The sequence below is a fragment of the Peromyscus maniculatus genome, chromosome 19 (assembly GCF_049852395.1).
Source record: "Peromyscus maniculatus bairdii isolate BWxNUB_F1_BW_parent chromosome 19, HU_Pman_BW_mat_3.1, whole genome shotgun sequence".
Taxonomy (NCBI): domain Eukaryota; kingdom Metazoa; phylum Chordata; class Mammalia; order Rodentia; family Cricetidae; genus Peromyscus; species Peromyscus maniculatus.
Window position 1 is genome coordinate 65,793,952 of NC_134870.1, and position 19,350 is coordinate 65,813,301.

Sequence of the window (19,350 nt, forward strand, 5' to 3'; positions counted from 1 at the left end):
TTTTTTTTTTTCGAGACAGGGTAGAAGATTTGATGAGAGAAGGCTATCTGAGCCGTTTTTGTCTGTTCATGCTGCTGATGCATCGTTCCATCTCAGAGCCATTGACAGCTGCTCGAGCTTTGGGCACTTCATCTGTCAGCCCCGAAAGAAGCAGTTTTGGAGGAACTTAAAAATTCAGGTCCCAAGCCGGGCTTGGGTGGCACATACCTTTAATCCCAGCACTCGGGAGGCAGAGCCAGGTGGATCTCTGTGAGTTCGAGGCTAGCCTGGTCTACAGAGCAAGATCCAGGACAGGCACGAGAAACTACACAGAGAAACCTTGTCTCAAAAAACCTAAAAAAAGAAAAAAAAAATCAGGTCTCATCTCTCACTAACAAATTGAATTTCTGGACGGGGCGGGGATGGGGGTGACCCTTCTTTGAAATCAAAGATGCCCTGGCGAATTTCATTATGGAATGCCTGACGGGTAATGCAGATGTTTCAATCCAGATGTAGAATTGTTGTAGACATTCATCTGGGTGTCACCTTCTGGGGAGAGGGTTCCAGAACAACCGCCCCAGCTGGTGTATGTGTATCCTCTGGCTGAAAGCCACACTCAAGGTCAGTTGCTATGGTTCGAAGCCCAAGGCAGCGTCCTGGACCTCGGTCCCGTCCCGTCCCGTGCGCCCCCCCCCCCACCGCGCCCCTCCACTTCTGCCAATTCTTTTCCCTTTGGGGTTAGAATGCCCAAGTTTCTTTGCAAGTTGGGATAAGCACCATGAAGCTGCTGTGGGCAGCCAAAAGCAAGGGCAGAGGACACATGAACAAATGACGTAGGGAGGACGTAGGGGCCCAGAGTATGGGAGAGAGGAGCCAAGGGAACCTGAGATTTTTGTCTTTTGAGAGGAGGAGCCTGGGGTCTAGAAGGAGCCTCTGCGTGAAACCAACGTTCCCGCAGGAGAACACCACTTGACTCATCAAGATTTCTGCGCAGGGAGTTCATTTTGGTGAGGATGCTCTCTGGTGTGCATCAAAAAAAAAAATCACTTTAGTAGAGAATTCTGACATAGTTAGGCTTTAATGATGAAAACGTTCAGTACAAACATATAAAACGGAGAGAAAAAGTAAAAGGCCGTCCAGCCGCAGATAGCTTCCTCTCTCTTCCTAACTTCCCAGTTTCTTTTCTTCCCTCTTCTCGTGTCTCCATTGCACTTTCGCCCATCCTCTGCCCGGGTGGTGAGGACAGCGCGGGGTGCGGCAGGTGCGACACCCCACTCTCACCTGAGCGGCGTTCGCCCGGCGGCCAGCAGGGGGCGGCGCGCTCAGCCTCCCGGGGCGCCGCTCCTCGCCGGCCCCGCCCCCCGCCCCAGGACCCGGTGGCGGCGGGGGCGCAGAGGGCTTAAAGGCGGCGGCGGCGACGGCGGCGGCCCGCGGTGAGGCGCGGGTCCCCCCCCCCCCCTTCCACCTCTCCACTCCCTCCCTCGCCGCGAGTCCGCGCCTCCTCTCCCTACCTGAGCCGGGAGCGCGGCGCGCCTTCTCCCCGCCCTCCCGCCACTCCTGGCCGCCGCCGCACCAGCTCTGCCGCCGCCCTGGGAGTAAAGGTCGCCCCGGCCGGAGCGAGCGGGCGTCGGCGCCAGCAGGTCGGTCCACCCGAGAAAGGAGGGCGGAGGAACTGGGACCCGGCCGGGAAGATTGCACCAGCGGTGCCCCGAGAACGCGCCGGGGAGCGAGGAGCCCGGCCTCAGAGCGCAGCCCCGACCCAGCGTCCCGCGAGGCGCCCGGGGCTCCGGCTCGGCCCGCGGGGACATGTCGTACAGCGAGCTCTACACCCGGGTGAGTGCGGGCCCCGCGCGGCCCCGGGGACACAGGTGCGGCGAGACGCGCTCGGGGCCACCTTCCCCGCGGTTCTCGGACGCCCCTGCCAGCGTCTCTGTGGTCTCGGTCCCCGGCACCCCCAACTTGGGTGGCGGAGAAAGTTTGGGTGTTCCAGGAGTGCGCCGCACCGACTGGCCGCCCCGCAGAGTCCCCCTGCTGTCACAGCGACGCAGCTCCGTCCCACGCAGGGGACTGTCGCCACCTTCCACTTCGCCCTTCCCTTCTCGTTCTCTCCGGGTCTCAGTCTCCGGCTGAGAGCCTGGAGCCACAGGGGCGTCTTAGCCCGCAGGGAGCCGGGGTAGGACACCAGCTTCCACCGAGGCACCTGGCAGGCGGCCCCATTTCCTCTTGCATGGACCCTGTTCCAGGTCCCCTGAAGTGCCGAGCGCCCCTCAGTTGGTCTTTTTCCCCTTGCGCGTGGAGACCAGCGGGATCTTGAACTTGGGAGGGGAGAGGGACGAGGAGCCAGCTGGGTGGGAGGGGCGCGGAGCTTGGAGGATGGGGTTTTGTAGAAAGGTGCTGGAGGGGTTTCTAGTGAGCTCAAGGAAATATAACCCTTTAAATATATATTTAATTCATATATATATATATATATATATATATATATATATGCCTTCACGTCTGTATGTGCACTGAAGCCAGAAGAGGGCGTCAGAGCCCCCTGAACTGGAGTGGGTGCTGGGACCCGAACTAGGGTTCTCTGAAAGAGCTGCAAAACAGATTGCAGCAAGTGCTTTTTAACTGGGGAGCCATCTCTTCAGCCCTAGGAAGCCTATACTTAATTTGCCTACAATGGGCATTTTGAGGCAGCTCTTTTAGCGTTATCAAGTATTTGGGGAGGGTTGGAGTAATTATTGACCAGGGACGGAGTTATCTTTAAGGTCGCTCTGGATTAGGAACAAGTGCGGCAGGAGGTCTCCTCCCGGGTTCCGCGCGGCAGGTGATGTAGTTAAAGCAACCAGCAGCTTCCCAGGTGTTGGCTCTGCAGCCCTAACCCTCTGGTTTCTGCCTGGTCCCGGGCGAGGTGAGCAAGTCAGGGCCTTTAATCATCTATTCTTTGCTTCCTTAAAAAATGTTTAGTATATCCCAAAGTCTGGTGTCTGGGACCTGTTTAACAGTGTTGCCTGCTTGCACGTCCCTGTGCAGAGGGATATGTGAATGCAAGCGCGCAGTGTGTAGGTGAATTTGCAATTCCTGTTACACCGGCCCCGTGGACAGGTCTGGGCGGGGTAGGAAGAGGAACTTCCGCATCCTCACCTGGAGATTGCTAGCTAGTGTCCAGCGCATGGGGGAGCCCTTCCGCTCCGTGGGCTCACGGCCTTATCTTAGTTTGGGCGGAGGGGGTGGGGGAGGCTGGTCCGGGTCAGCAAGGGCTAAAGCTCATCCAGTGGTTATGAAGGAGGGTGTCACCTACTTGGGGGCCAGTCCTGGACTGATTCGGATAGCCTTTGGGTTCACCAGGAATTCCAAAGCACCGTAGGTACCAGTCTCTTTGAGAGGGGTGGAGAAGGTGCGAGCCAGGGCTGGAACTCTTTAGCAATACCGGCGGCTTGGGAGATGCACTCCACCTCTTTTATCCGTGGGAGTCAAGGGAGGAGCCTTCGGAGTTCCAGCTGGCAGCTCTGGCACTGAGAGGCTCATCCGAACCGGGTCTGGAGGCTGGAAACCAGTGAGGCAGGGGGAAACAACCTGAGCTGGATGGAGTGTTCAGAGCTGAAGCTGTGTTCCGTGACAGTGTGCGGAGCTACAGCGCGTATGAGCGAGCGAGATGGGTAACCACGCCGCATGTTCATGCAGCATGTCCTGAAGTTCCTGAGCAGACAGTATTTAATTGCTGCCTTATGAAGCTAATGACTTACTGGAGACACCGAGTTTTTGGAGATCTAGTTTTGAAAAACAAAACATTAATGCCAAATTTCTTTTCAAGTAGATCACTTGTAGGGGAAACAATTTGATGTTTAGTTAGATGTGACTATGTTGCATGCTAATAGGGATGGTAAATTAGTGGGAGTCTGAACTCGAAGTGTTTCAGTGTACTTTCTCTTGAGTTATCCATCTACAGACAAAACCACGGGTCCCGAAAGAACTAGTTAAGTCGGTTATCTTCATTGGTGTGAGTGAGTGTTTGGAATCATTAAAGCAAAAAACAGAGTTCTGCCATTAGTGGATTTCTGGTTCTCGGTTATTGTTAAGTTATTAAATCTGAAGTCAAGGAGATTTTCTGGGGCTGTGCACTAGCCTTCGGCATGTTTTGTTTTGTTGACAGGGTGTGTAGCTCAGGCTGTCCTGGAACTCCATGTGTAGTCCAGGCTGGCCTCGAACTCAGGGGGATCTGCCTGCCTCTGCCTCCTGAGTGCTGGGATCAAAGGCATGCGCCACTACAACTAGAAGCTTCCAGGTTCTGTCTTGGGTTGCCATTGCTCTGTCTGGCAGTTAAGTGCACTCACTCTTCAGTATGAGAAGCAGTCGGGCTGCTTTTTAACCGTTGTAACCCTACTTGCCAGGCAGGATTCTGAGTGAGTATGAATCATAAATCACACAGAGACACAGTACCTGCTGCTCAGATCCACTTTGTTTCTTGGGGAGATACAACCTGTCATTTTGTTGTATTATTGAAATACCCAAATGTTCCCATTTATTTTTAACCTACTACTGGGTTTTCCTCATGTGTCCAACACTGGGTTGAGACATACACCTTAATATATTTATTATGCATGATGGAAATATCCAGTGTGCCAACAGCATTTTTAAATATTTGGGATGGAAATTGTATAACCCTTTATTGATCACACCTATAGCCTTAGTTGGGAGGTGTTATTGGAGTATAAAACATTATATAATATGTACATAGCCTGTGGGCATTAAATAGTCTGGGTAATAACTTAGTATATTGGTATATTTCTGGTTACTCAAAGACTTCCCCCTCCACTCCATTTCTCTCTTTAGCTGTAGGCTCATGTACAATGTGTGTGTGTGTGTGTGTGTGTGTGTGTGTGTGTGTGTGTGTGTTACTGTTTTTTTTTTCTCACTTTTGAAGGGCATGTCGTATTAACAAAGACACTCTGTTTTTAGAATACCCAGCCCCTTACCATTGAGGAATTGCTTTCTTTGTAGTGAGGACGGAAAAAGAAAATGAGTTAGTGCCAGATGCTTTCAGAGTGACATCAAGGTGAGTCAGAGGTGGAGTGGACTGGCTCTGTTGTCACAAGAGCTCACTAAATGACGTATGTGAGTGCTTGGTTTTCCAACCCCTAGACAAGACAACGTGGGCTTGACTTGTGCAGGCCCCAGAAGGAAGCCCAGGCATGGACTAGCATGGGGGATGTGAATGATTGCGGAGGACAGCCTGGTCTTAAACAATGCATGGCCTCTTTCCCTCAGACGGAGTCATACAACCTATAGAGGATTATTCTGGATACTGTTGTAGAATATTATTTTAAGATGTGTTACATTTGTTTATGCTGTGGAACGTTTGTTTAATGATGCACAGATGTGTTGCGTTCTTTTATGTTGCATTTGTTTAACTCTGTGAAGCTGTTGCTGTGCCTGTCTAAAACACCTGATGGTCTAATAAAGAGCTGAATGGTGAGGCAGGAGCAAGGATGGGTGGGGCTGGCAGGCAGAGAGAATAAATAGAAGGAGAAATCTGGGAGGAAAAGAAGAAAGAGGATGAGAACAAGGAGAGGAGGATGCTAGGGGCCAGCCACCCAGCCACACCGCCAGTCACGGAGGAAGAGAGAAAGTAAGATTACAGAAGTAGAAGAAAGGTAAAAGTCCAGAAGCAAAAGATAGACGGGATAATGTAAATTAAGAAAAGCTGGCTAGCAACAAGCCAGCTAAGACTGGGCATTCATAAGTGACAATAAACCTCCGTCCGTGTGTTTTATTTGGGAGCTGGGTGGCAGCCCCCCTCCCAAAGAACTAAAGAGGCAAAACAGTAAAGAGCAAAACAACCAACAACAGGATAGAAAATGTAAACACTGCTTTTCAGTTATTTTGAATAAAGACATTTTATGTTTTCTACTTTGATTATAGTTAGCAGATGAACTGGGAGGTCATTGGTATTAAGACAGTATTAAGAGTATCCCTTCTCTTGCTAAGCTTTTAAATGACAGGTTGTATCTCCACAGTCTAATGTAAAACTCAGTGTACGTATATGTTTGCATTTTTCTTCAGTGCTGGGGTGGGATCCAGGGCCTCGTCTCTGCTAGGCAGGAGCTCTGCCACTGAACACCTCAGCCCTAGCAGAGGCTTTCTGAGGGCTGCTACAGTTTGCTCTATTGGCTGACACACCTTGTGAGTATCAGCTTTGAACCAGGAGCCTTTACTAAGAGTTCTGACTGGAGTGCCCCTCCTTGGAAGAACAGAATTCGTGTGATTGAGGGAGGTGCCCTCTAGCTTTCGTTTGCCTAGACCTCAAGTACACGGGTTTCCCTCAGTTCTGGTCCTCCTGCTTTCACTGTGCCCAGCCACGCCACTGGAAGATGATTCCGTCCTTACTCTTGTACTTCATCTGAAAAGAGATGGTATTTCAGACCGTAAAGAGCTCTTGAAGAGCCCTGGTAGCAGATGCTGTCTGTGTCACCCTATTAGTTAGTGTCTTGGTTCTCCTGTGCCACTTTGACAGCACTTCCTGTGACTGTCTTTTCCCGGGAGCCCAAAAGTTCAAATCCTCCACACAGGGAGGCAGTCTGTGAATAGTGGGAGGGTAACCATGTTATCCCCCACCCCCAATACCTGGGGACGTGGAATACCCTTAAGACACGCCCTGCACTGTTGGGAATTCTTCCGCAGGGTTGGTCTGTTGGGACTTTTCTCAGTATTACACTTGGTTTGGCTCCCTTCCTTTTTCTGTCCCCGGCCTCGCCTCCTGCAGAACACTGCACCCATATATCTCTGGGGCAGAAAAGCTTCTAGGAACCCAAATTAGTGCATAATTCACAGTGCCCTGTCGAGGCGGATGCCAGGCAGCTTAAGGCACTTGGCCTCTGTGGGTTCCCTGGTGAGGCCTGTGTGAGGTGAAGGCATTTTGATCCACCCACCTCACCCCAGCCTTCCTTCCCAGGACACTGTCTGTCTGACATATTGGTTTCTCCCTAACCATCTGTAGCTCAAATTCCTTTTTTACCTCTGTTCCCAATTGCAGGTGGCCTGGAACCAGTTTCCCTTAAAAGATGGAACTTAAGGCTGGGGGGTGGTGGCACATGCCTTTAATCCCAGTACTCAGGAGGCAGAGGCAGGTGGATCTCTGAGTTCGAGGCCAGTCTGGTCTACAGAGTGAGTTCTAGGACAGCCAGGACTACATAGAGAAATCCTGTCTCGAAAAATAAAACAGAAGAATGGAATGTAAAAACTGAGATATGCGTGCCAGGTGTGCTTGCTGATGCTCTTTCTTCTTAGAGTCCTGAGCCCGAGACTTGGTGTTTTAGTTATGAGGGGCAAGGGGAGGAAGGCTATGAGGGTCTTCAGGTTTCAGCTGGAGAATTGACGGATAACGCAAATCAGGCTAGTGCAAGGATGACTCATATTTCAACATGGTGAGTTTGGAGTGACCGTGGTTTATGTAAATGAAAATGATCTCAATGTCAGTAGTTTAGAAGAGAGATCAGAGTTGAGATTTCATAATAATACAGACAGTATCTGGAATCCTCTTTGGGAAGATGCAGCTGTCTCATAGTGTCGTGTTAATAAGGGCAGTGCCTTGGTGTGGGGCAGCCTAGGCCTTTGTGGTCATGATCTTGATGAGGACCATCCTAGGTACTATACTTTGAGGTTTTCAGCTCTGATGCCTTGAAGTAGATATTTCTCTACGTCTCGACTTCTGTCAAAAACTGCATCATGAGGAGGTCACTGGAAGATTATGTCCTAATCCGTGTACCATTTCCGGCACACACCATCCATGGCAACCCTTCCTTAGCTTGCTTCTCCCTCTAGTTAAAAGTTTCGGTCACAGGGCCACGGCCCTTTCCCTCTAACCCTTGGGACTAATAGAACTCACTAATTTGCCAAGCGCGAATGGTGTAGACCACCACGGTTTAGGAGGAGAGTTTCCAGTCCCCTTCCCAGGGGGAGGAAGTTTTAAATTTAAGCTTTAAAAAGAAAATTAAAAAGCATTTTTCATACTATTCCCCTGTCCCCCGATTGAAATGATTATTGCAACAATTCACAGGAAAGACAAAGGCCCTTTTTCCTGGTCACTGAAGCGGCCACTGTTAATTGATGTGCGTTTTCTGGATCAGTACTGTTTCAGAGAGGAACCACATGTGGCTACTGAGCACTTGAAAAGTTGCTGGTCCAAGCTGGGATTGACTGTAAGAGTAAAATACCAGATGTCCAAGACTTACCAAGGAAACTGATCATAAAAATTCCTTTAAATTATCAATTGCACTGAAATGATGATTATATATATGTAAAATATTTTAATTGATATATTTTATTTTCTTAAGATGGTCATTAGAAAATGTTTCTTGCTGGGTATGGTGGGGCACACCTTTAATCCCAGCACTTGGGAGGCAGAGGCAGGTGGATCTCTGTGAGTTTGAAGCCAGCCCTATCTACATGGGGAGTTCCAGGTCAGCTTGGGTTGCATAGTGAGACCCCTATCTCAAAAAGAAAAGAAAATGTTCTTTTATAACTTACATTTGTAGCTTGCGTTGTGTTTTTTATTACTATATTTTTTTCAGTGCTGGGTTTTGGGCATACTCACCAAGGATTCCACTATTGAGTTACATTTCTACTTGTGTGGTTTCCACTTTGTTTATGGTAGGGTAAAGCTGCTTTAGAGTTATAGCTTGTACTTAAAAAGCAAATGAAATCTAAGTTTTGCATTTTATTCTAAATGTTAATGTTTGGCTGCTTTTCCTGAGACACAAAGGCAATTTTACTCTTTCTGTTTGCTTGAGACAGAATCTTGCTATATTTCTGAGGTTGACCTGGAACTTGCTATGCAGCCTGGGATGGACTTTAACTCCTGATTACCCTCCTGCCTTGGCTCCTGTGTGTTGAGATTTACAAGTGTGCCAATGCCTGACCAACGTTTATCGTTTTTAATAGCTGTATAATATGACCTCATGTCTTAGTCAGAGTTCTACTGCTGTGAAGAGACACCATGACCACAACAACTCTTATTAAAAGAAAGCATTTGATTGGGGCTTGCTGACAGTTTCAGAGGTTTAGTCCATTATTACCATGGCAGGGAACATGGCAGCATGCAGGCAGACCTGGTGGTGCTGGAGAAGTAGCTAAGAGTAGTCCTACATCCAGATCCACAGGCAGCATTCCAACTCTGGGGCTGGAGTGGGCTTTTTGAAACCTCAGAGCCTATGCCCAGTAACACACTTCCTCCAACAAGGCCACAACTCCTAATCCTTTCAAATAGTGCCAGTCCCTGGTGATCAAATATTCAAATCTATGAGCCTATAGGGGCCATTCTTATTCAAACCACCACATTCCACTGCCTGGACTCCTTAGGCCTGTAACCATTTCATAGTGCAAAACTGCACTCAGTCCATCTTCAAAAGTCCTCATAGTCTATTATAGTCTCAACACTGTTTAAAAGTTCAAAGTCTCTTCTGAGTCTCATGGCAATCTCTTAACTGTAATCTCCTATAAAATCAAACTCAAAAACCAGATCACATACTTCCAACATACAATGGAATATACATTACCATTCCAAAAGGGAGAAAAAGGGACATGGTGAGAAAATACTAGACCAAAACAAGACCAAAAACCAGCAGGGCAAACTCCAAACTCTGCATCTCCATGTCTGATGTCAAAGTGCTCTTCAGATCTCCAATTCCTCTCATCTTTGTTGACTGCAACACACTTCTCTCTTGGGCTGGTTCCACTCCCTGTTAGCACTCCTAGGCCAGTGTCCTATAGCTCTGGCATCTTCAACATCTTGGGGTCTCCAAGGCAATCCAGGCTTCTTCACAGCTTCACACAACGGCCTCTCTGGGCCTCCATGCAGGGACACCCCTGACACACACCTGACCTCAGCAGCTTTCCTTAGCTGTGGGGGGAGATTCCACACTCCCTTTCTTGTATCCTTCGCTCTAAAGCCAGAACCACACCTGGCAGAAGCTGCCACGTTGTCCTGCTTGCTGTGGGTGGAACTTGCTCCCTCAACCATGCATTTGCATCAGCTTTCTGTTTTCCACGGTTTCCTTCACTCCTTAAGCTTTTAGAGAATTCCTTTTCACAAGTTTAAAGCTTAGCTGGATAGGGTCTTGCCCTGAGCTCACCACTCCCTTTGCCCCATTTAGCATTAGGCTTTTCTTTAAACTTTTAAATCTCCTTGAGTGCTGGATTCAGCTCTATTACACTTCCTGGTTCTTTTCTCCTCAAACTGTGAATTTTGTACTTTTCCTTGCTCAGCTTGCTCCTTTTCATTATAGATCTGCATAAAAGTAACCATTAATAACCACACGACAGAGTTAATAATATGTTGTCTTGAAATCTCCTCTGTAATGCCATTAATCTGAAATCCTACAGTGGCAGAAAGCAGCTGAATTCCTCACCAAAATATTACAAGAATGGTCTCTAGGCCATATTAGTAAGTACTAACCTTCTTCTCTGAAACCTTTTGAGCTGCCATAATCTACATTGCTCTTAGGGCCACTGTCTTCCACACTCCTATGAGTATGGCCCATGGAGCCCCACTTAAAATATTCAAATGCTTTCCTAATTCAAAGTCCCAAAGTCCACATTCTGCCAACAAGCAGCATGGCCAGGCCTGTCACAGCAATCCCCCACTCCTGGTACCAGCTTCTGTCTTAAGTCAGTTTTCTATTGTTGTGGCAACTCTATAAAAAAGCATTTAACTGGGGCTGGCATATAGTTTTAGAGGTTTAGTCCATTGTCATTATGCCAGGGAGCATGGCAGCATGTGGGCAGACATAGTGCCGGAGAAGGAGCTGAGAGTTCCACATCCAGATCGCAGGTAGCAGGAAGAGAGAGACTTTGGGCTTGGAATGGGCTTTTTGGAACCTCAAAGCCCGCCTCCAGGGACGTACTTCTCCTAACAAGGCCATACCTTTTTTTTTTTTTTTTTTAACCTCCTAATCCCTTCAAATAGTGCCACTCCCTGAAGCAATGAGCCTGGAGGGACCGTTCTTAGTCAAACCACCACACCTTGCAGTAGATGTTCCACAGAGTCTTTAACTGGTTTCATTTTGATGGACACTGGAGCTGATACTGTCTTGTAGGAGGTTCTTGTAACACATCACATTTGTGTTAAATTGTAGAAGGTGAAGTGGTTGGCATGCACTCTATAGCCATTATTCATAGGGCCAGCATCTTCCACCTGTTTCTTCACCCTTCCAAGCTCTGGCCATTACTCTTTTTTTTTTTTTAGGTCTTTTTACTAAGTTTCATGTCTTAAAGTTGACTTCCTTTGGAAGGTTGAACATCATTCACGTGCTTGATGCTCACAAACATTTTCCTTTTTCTCCTCTCTATATTAATTGTTATTCATAGCCTCTTCTGCTAAATGACTTCATTTCTAGAAGGAAACATAGAAACCAGAATGTCCAGCGTCAAAAATATTAAAGGCAGTAGCGTGGCATGTGCTTTCCTCTCCATTTGTCCTGATTCACGCCTTTGTGGGGGAAATCACTGGTTCTGAGGACTGTGATTGAATACTTTTGTGTCAGGTCACTTCTTTGCCCTGTGCATTAGCTCATTCAACAGCACCGAGATGTTGATTTGCCACATCCCTGTTTAATAAGCAAGAGATCCGAGGCTTATATCGTGTGCCCCAGGCAGGGTTTTTGCCCACTGCTCTGCTGTGTCTGTGCAGTATCCGTCCCTCCAGTGGTACATCAGGAAATGATTTGTGTATAAGGTCTCTGAAGACTCCTGGAAACCACCCCCATCCACCCAACTTCACCAAAGGTCTTTAGGTGTTTGAGGGTGTGCCCTGCTGCCTGTCTGTTGTGAGCATGCACCCTTCGTGGATGTTGTAAGATCTGATCATCTCAGACAAGGCTCCTTTAGAGTATGAGGAGGGAGCTTCACAGGTGTCTACCAGGACCCTGAGCTTCCCTATGTAGCACTAACATATTGGTGGATTTGTTAAAGCACTCAAAAAACATCCTCTAATTCAACATTTTAATTGGATACCAGACGCAGTCTTCAGGTTGCCTAGACTCCAGTGCAGATTAGGCACTGTTGGAACCTTGTTAAATTGTTACCTTTGGGAATGATCAAAGTGTCCATCTCAGCACTAGGTTAATGGCTCAGTCCTGAAGTTCTTTACAGTTGTTTTTTCCTTTTCCCCTCCTTGCATTGGAGTCTGAAAATGTCTTGCAGACCAACCTTGAACTGCTGGACTGCCTTCCTTTGTTCAATCCTACTTGTGACATAGACTCTAACTCTTGTCATCATTGCTGAAAAGCTAAAAATTTTGATAGTCCTTACCATTGTAAGACTCAAATGCTTTGTGACATGAAATTATAAAAGGAGAAAGAACACACGGAGAGCCTTCTGCATGAAGTTCAAAGTCTTCACTATAACTTTGATACCAAGAAGTTCAGGTCCCCTAGGTTGGAGACCAGACTCCATGAAAAGAGGCATGGAAAAGATGCTAGGCAACAGAATGCTGAATCTCCTCATGTTGCAACCTGGATACTGGGTATCGCAGTGAAGTTGAGATGGGAAGATATTTGAAATTGCAAATTATACTATATCTTTGCACACACTGACTATTCACTGCCAACTCTCCCCAGTTATATCCTCAGTGTAGCCCAAACAGGCCAGGTGATGCATTGGTACCACGTATTACCTCATTTCCCTGTGATGCTCAGCATTGTTTAAGATGCTTCAGAGAAGAACGGACATTGTTTTGTGAATTTTGAAATGAAATGTAAAATATTGTTGAAAGATAAGCACATGGTAAAACTATGAGGACATGAGGGAGAGGGATCCTGGAGTGTTTAGGGATGGAAGGGGGCAGGAAAGCAGAAAGGATGGTACTGTTGGCAGTGTTCACAGGTTTATTACTGCTTTATTACTGTGCATCATCGGTTACTTCAATATAAAAACACTACAAATAAGTGTAGTCTTCACTCCTTAAGGAGACTTCTCTTTGAGACATGAAACCACGACCAATCAAAATACAAAGATGTGGAGCTCGGTCCCACTGGATATCTACAAAATACTCCCATACCTAAGGCTCAAGAGACATTGAAGAAGAGGGGAAAGAAAGATTGTAAGGGCCAGGGGATCAGGAAGTTTGCTGTGAGAGTGTGTGTCCCAGTAATATCAGAAACTGCACCCATAAAGTCTCAACCAACATGTCTACCCAAACATGAGCTAACAAGGACGACACCAATGGACATGCCAGAGTGGATGGGGGAAAGACCGTGAGGCCGCAAACCTACACAAAGAACTATAGGCAACTGAGTAAAGCTGAGCGCAGTCCCCAGGGAAGACCACACCGATTGGTGGTTCAGTGCCCAACAGTCAGCCCTGAAAACACGCATACAAGTCACATTATGTGGACGGAGCAGGTTATATTAGGAATCTATATGTATATACAAATAATATGCGTGGGAAACAGTGAACAAAGAGGCCATGAATTTGAAGGAGATTGAGGAAAGTTTGGAGGGAGGAACAGGAAGGGAGAAATGTGTAATTTATAATCTCAAAGTAAAAGAAAAAATATATAGAAGTACTGTTGCTAAAGAGCATGCGTCTCTTAGCTGAACGGAAGTTTCAAAGCCAAATAGAAAGCTTTGAAAGCACAGCTTATTTGTCTTTTGTGCTCACAATTAATGGCCAAATGTGTATATTTGGAAAATTGCTCTCATTGGAAATATACATTGAATCATGATTCTCCACTTGCCCAAGATGGGATTTGGAATACTGTGAGCATGAAGGTTTAGTTTAACTTTCTGCAATCCTCCATTCCTATTACAGGCCATGACTCCTTTTGGCAAGGAAAGGAACCTCCTTTCCCTTAACTTTATCTCCTGCCATGCTTGGGCCAGGTGTTGACTTAGGTACCCAGCAGAAAGCCGATCTATTTCCCCTGGCATTTGCCTAAGTCTAGGAAGTGGGGAGCCTCTGTCAGCAGATGGTGGTGGTTTGAATGGGAATGGCCCCCATAGGCTCATTTTTATACTTGGGCCCCAGTTGGTGGAACTGTTTGGGGAAGGGTTAGGAGGTGGTGTTGAAGGATGTGTGTCACTGGGGGTGGGCTGTGAGTCTTCAAAAGTCCTGCCATTCTCAGCTCCTTCTCTCTCCCCTGTGCCCGTGGGTCCAATACAAACTGCTCCATTGCATGCCTGCTTGCCTGCTGCCAATGCTTCCTGCCACGATGGTCACAAACTCTACTACCCTCTGCATCCGCATCCAGGATCCCCAATGAAACGCTTTCTTTTATGAATTGCCTAGGTCATGGTGTTTTGTCACAGTGACAGAAAAGTCACTAAGACAGGAGATAATGGTGTTTTTCTTTTTTCTTACACCACTCAAAGGGTAGAGCACAAGTTGGAAATTGGAATAGCAGGGAAACAACCCTGGTGGATGTGCAAGCTTATAAAGCAGCCTTGGTTTTGATTTCTAACGGTTCGCACAATTTTGGTCATGTGCATGTTTCTGCATTTGTCAGGTCATCTGTGTTAAAGGCATGATCTTTTAGTCCCCTGTGAACTTGCCAGGTCTCATTAAGCTACTCATTAAGACTTTATAGATCTTTTCACGGTGAGAGCAGGGGCAAACGTGAATCTCCACACCTCACGTGGGACAGAGCCGGCCTTCGGAAGCAAGAGTAAACCAGGGAAGAAAAATTAGCAATGGGGTCTGTGTCTGTCTGCAGAGAAGATAACAGGCATCGCGGTGTCCATCTGAAGATTCAGATCGTCTTTTACGCTTATCACTTGGGTAACAAATGCAGTTCAGCATCCATGTGAATACAAAAGCCAGTGTGAGAAACAAGACAAGTTGTCTCTTCAAAGTGGTCTTCTGACCTTGAGTTCTTTTGTTGTGGGAAATTAGTATTAAGGAAGTCTTAGTACGGTGAAGGGAGATAAACTGCATGACCTCATCTCATCCGATTTAATCACCTTCTCAGTTTGCCTCTACTCCCCAGTGAGGGCTGGCGCTTGTTTGTAACATAAGGAAAATGAATGTCTGCTCAGCCTGAACCTAATGTTTCTTTGCTATCAGTCTGTTTGCCCTGTGTGTGCACATGTTTGACTGAAACAAGCTTCATGCACCAAAATAATGGCAGTGCTTTTAAAATGTGGTTTTTAGAACCAGTGTGATGGATCCCACACATCCAAATAAATCATTTCTCTGGGAATGGCTGCCGAGGGCAGGAGGATGCAGCTCATCTGTACTGCCACTGAAACTGGCCTCACATCTGACGATGCAGCCTTTTGATTCTCATCTCTGCTGGCAGAACCATCATGCTTGAATGATGGCTTTCTCTACAGAAAAGTCAAAAGTTACTTAAAAATAAACCGCAGAGGGCAGGGGTTTTCTGATGCTTTGCCACGATAGATGATGAATCACTCTAGGGTTAGTTTTGAAGATTTATTATTGTGTATTTGTATAATTGGGGGAGGGGTGGCACTTGTGTGGAGGCCAGAGGACAACTTTACAGAGTTCTTTTCTCTTCCATCTTTGTATGGGTTCTGAGGATGAACTTAGGTCATCAGACTAACTTTCAGCAAGTGTTTTACCCACTGAGCCATCTTGGTGGCCCTGGGTGCCAGTTTTGTATGGCTTCTTGCTAGCTGTGATTCTGGTTACTTTGAATGTCCTCAGTGTCCAATAATCACAGAGCATCTAAGGGTGTTGGGATACTTCTCTGGATGGAGCAACTGTGGTCTATTCGCTCAGATTTAGAAACTCACAGAATGGTATTGTTATATTGATTTATAGTCCACTTAAATTTATATATAAACATAAATAAAATAATGCAGAGGCATATAATTACCTACATATTATGACAAGTTGTAGCACAAATCTTAAAAGGTCTTATTAATAAAAACAAACCTGGAACCAGGTATTGGGGTGAATGCTGGAAGATCAGAGAAGCAGGGCAAGCCACAGCTTCCTCCCCTCACCAATTCCTCAGCTGATCCTATTTCCTCAGGGAAGCCTCTGAGTTCTCATCCAAATGGATCTCGGCTGAACTGCTGCTAAAAGCCGATAAGCTTAACCAGGCCAAAACCTTCTAGTTTCTGGTCTTCATGCCTTATATACCTTATATACCTCTGCTTTCTGCCATCACGTCCTGGGATTAAAGGCATGAGTCACCACGCCTGGTTGTTTCAAGTGTGGCCTTGAACTTACAGAGATCCAGATGGATCTCTGCCTTCAGAATGCTAGGATTAAAGGCATGTGTGCCACCATTTTCTGGCCTCTATATCTAGTGGCTGTTCTGTTTTCGGACCCCAGATAAGTATATTAGGGTGCACAATATTCTGGGGAACACTATCACCACAAGTATATCATTAATAAATAGCTCATGATTTAAAAATCAAATGGTATCTAGTACCCTAAAATGGTCTTTGGAAAGATGAAGGAATATCCCTGCCATGCCAGGCAGGGAGTTTGGTAGTGAATGTGAGTGAAAGATGAGAAAGGAGGCTAGAAAGCAGCATTAGTCACACTGGCCATAAGGAAGCCACTCAGGTGTCTTATACAAGGACAAACAGATTGACAAGATGCAGCAGACAGATACAGTGGGATAATGAGCCTTAAAATCCGACACATTCTGCACCAAGATATGTGGGGGGGGGCATTTTGTAAAGTGGGATAAGCCAGTTATAAAACGATAAATAGTGTATGAGTTAACATAATATATGACGCATCTAGAATAGTCATAGTCATGGAGAAAAGCAGACCAGTGGCTGGTCACTGGAAACAGAAGAGAGTTTAATGGATGCAGAATTTTGGTTTTGTAAGGTGAGTGAGAAGGCTATGGATATCGGTGATAGTTACAGACCATGTAGATGCCACTGGATTTTACACATAAAATTTGTGATGCTAAATATTTTTATTTTGTGAGTTTTATTACAATTGTAAAAAGTACACAGATGGAGGAAAAAGGACAGGCAAAAATATAATATAGGTTAAGAGCAACCTATATAAATGCAGCCTATGCAAGTGGGTCTTCTAGCTTTCAATGAGCTGTTAAGCCACGAATCTGTGCAACCTTTGGGGGTTTGTTGGGAAAAATAACAGGTAAACTATGTTAGGTGGTGATGTCATGTCTTTAGGAGACAGTTACATTGTTGGAAAAGTCAGTCAAGGGCAGTGGTTCTCAAGGATCATGGCACATGGATCAGTGCCATGATCCTTGAATACAGTTCCTCATGTTGGGGTGACCCCCAGCCAATTTTCATAGCTGCCTCATAACTGTAATTTTGCTACTGTTATGAATTGTAATGTAGATACCTGTGCTTTCCTATGGTCTTAGGTGACCCCTGTGAAAGGGCCGTTTGACCCCTAAAGGGATTGAGATCCATGGGTTGAGAACCACTGGTCAGGTTAAGACAGTGTAGGGTCACCCTGAAGGTCAGGATGGGAGCTCTGGATGTTTATCTATTATGTGCTGGGTGGCCAGTCTTCTGGTGAGTGTTCTAGTCTCACAAAACACCAGCATCACGGAGAAACTCTGTGGTGACAATGTGCCTGTCTTCGTTCAGGCATACAGAGAACACAGGCTTCTAAGGTCCTGCCTTGGAGGGCTGATAGTGTCACCTCAGACCTGCAGCGTGCAGTGAGGCGAGCCACATTTACACTAAGAGGAGCTGCTCACATTGACATGACTGTCTCTCCTGGTTAAAGTTGACTGTCAACATGACATTGCCTATAGTCATCCGAGAAAGGGAGTCTCCATTGAGGGATTTCTCAGATCGGAATGGCCTGTGGGCATACCGGTAGAAGATTGTCTTAGTTGCTAATTGATGCAGGAGGCCACTATGGAGGGCACCATCATGACATAGATGGTCTGGGCTGTAGAAAGCCACCCAAGCATGGTGAGCTGGCAGGCAGTGTTCACCTGTGTCTCTGCTTCAAGTTCCGGCCTTGACTCTCCTACATGATGAACTGTACTGAGAAGTGTGAATCCTTTCTTCCCCTAAGTTGTATCTGATCATAAAAACACAGAGCAAACTGAACATGGTTCCTCTTAGCACTTAGCTATTAGTCATATAAGGGCACTTCAAGATAAAGGCTCTGTGCTTAAAACGCTTAAAACGTTAAGATAGATGGAAGTCTCTTGGGGATTGGCCTAAAATCCAGTACTGGGGACCCAGGAAAATTCTCAGTATGCCATGGCTCTGGGTACCTGATTATCATGTCAGCAGGAGAGGGTGCATTTCCTTCCATGCTAGTGCCATGGAGGAGATGTGACACTCTTTGGTCTGTATCTTCCTGTCTGTTTGCTTTGGCCATGGATGGAGTATGCTTTCTTAACCTCTACTTCCATTTTAGGATGGCTTCATTATTCACTGTTGTGACTGTCATGAAGGACCAAAGCTCGGAAGCTTTTGTAGAAGGCAGCTACCTCCCCCCCCCCCACACACACACTCTGGTTCTCAAGATTGAACCCAGGGTCTTGTACTCTACTGTGGAGCCGTATGCTCAGCTGAGGGCATCTTCTTGATGGGCTGCTTGGGAGCAGGTCCTACCTTGGAACCAGGTGGCTTGCCCTCCCAACCCCTTTGGCCCAAGGAGCTTCCTGAGATGATTACTATGATGGGAAACTATGTTCCTTTATTGGGAAGTCTGAGTGTTGCTTGTCTCTGAGATATGTTTTCCTAGTTGGGCGTATCAACGTTACCCAGAAAGTAAATGAAAAACAGACTAGGATCTGGGAGGTTGGCCCTGGACTGAATTATTCCTTGAAAGGTCATGCTTGTTTATGGAACTCACACCCTTCTGCTTTAGGTTCAAACCTGGTTTCTTCTGTCATCCGTCTCTAGTCCAGAAGCTGGTGGATATTTCTGTCTAGAAGAAAAGCTATGACCTGCCATCACCCCACAGAAACAATGTTGCCTCCCCCCAATTTGTCACTACAGAATCCAGACCTTTTTCTTCTTGGATTTGTCCATCTCCTCTTCTAAAAGGGTTCTTCATCATCTCTGTGTTCTCTGGTTGGTCCTCTACTTTCTCCCTCTTCCATCGACTTGTATTCCCTACGCTCCTGTAATCCGCCCTTGATAAACACTCCAGGGACCATCCACTGTGCTAATTTCCCTGAAATGTGACTGGCAGTGTGTAACCAAACCCCACTCACCAGGCTGCCGGGGTTACACAACACTCAGTCATGTGCACCCTCATTTATTGGGACGAGTGCTGAGGGCATCTGTCTGAATTGTGCTCAGGTTGCAGTGTGAACCATCTCAGGAATCAGAAACTAAGTGCTGGTCTGAGAATAATGAAGTGTCTGCAGCTGTAAGTAACACACCCAAAGACCTGGAACAGCATTAGCCTGCATCTGAAATGGTATAGCTAAGTGCCACCCGGATTATCGCG

At 46.7% G+C, this 19,350-nt stretch overlaps 1 protein-coding gene across 3 annotated transcripts in view; it reads left to right on the forward strand.

The window, feature by feature from the left end:
- Positions 1-1,406: 1,406 nt before the first annotated feature.
- The window catches only part of Myo5b (myosin VB), a 309,643-nt gene continuing 291,699 nt past the window's right edge, over positions 1,407-19,350 (forward strand). For all 3 annotated transcript variants that reach the window (XM_015992657.3, XM_076555509.1, XM_076555510.1), the window contains exon 1: positions 1,407-1,812. In XM_015992657.3, the coding sequence (XP_015848143.2) occupies positions 1,786-1,812 (27 nt within the window). In that variant the 5' untranslated portion in view covers positions 1,407-1,785. The remainder of the gene's footprint in view (positions 1,813-19,350) is intronic.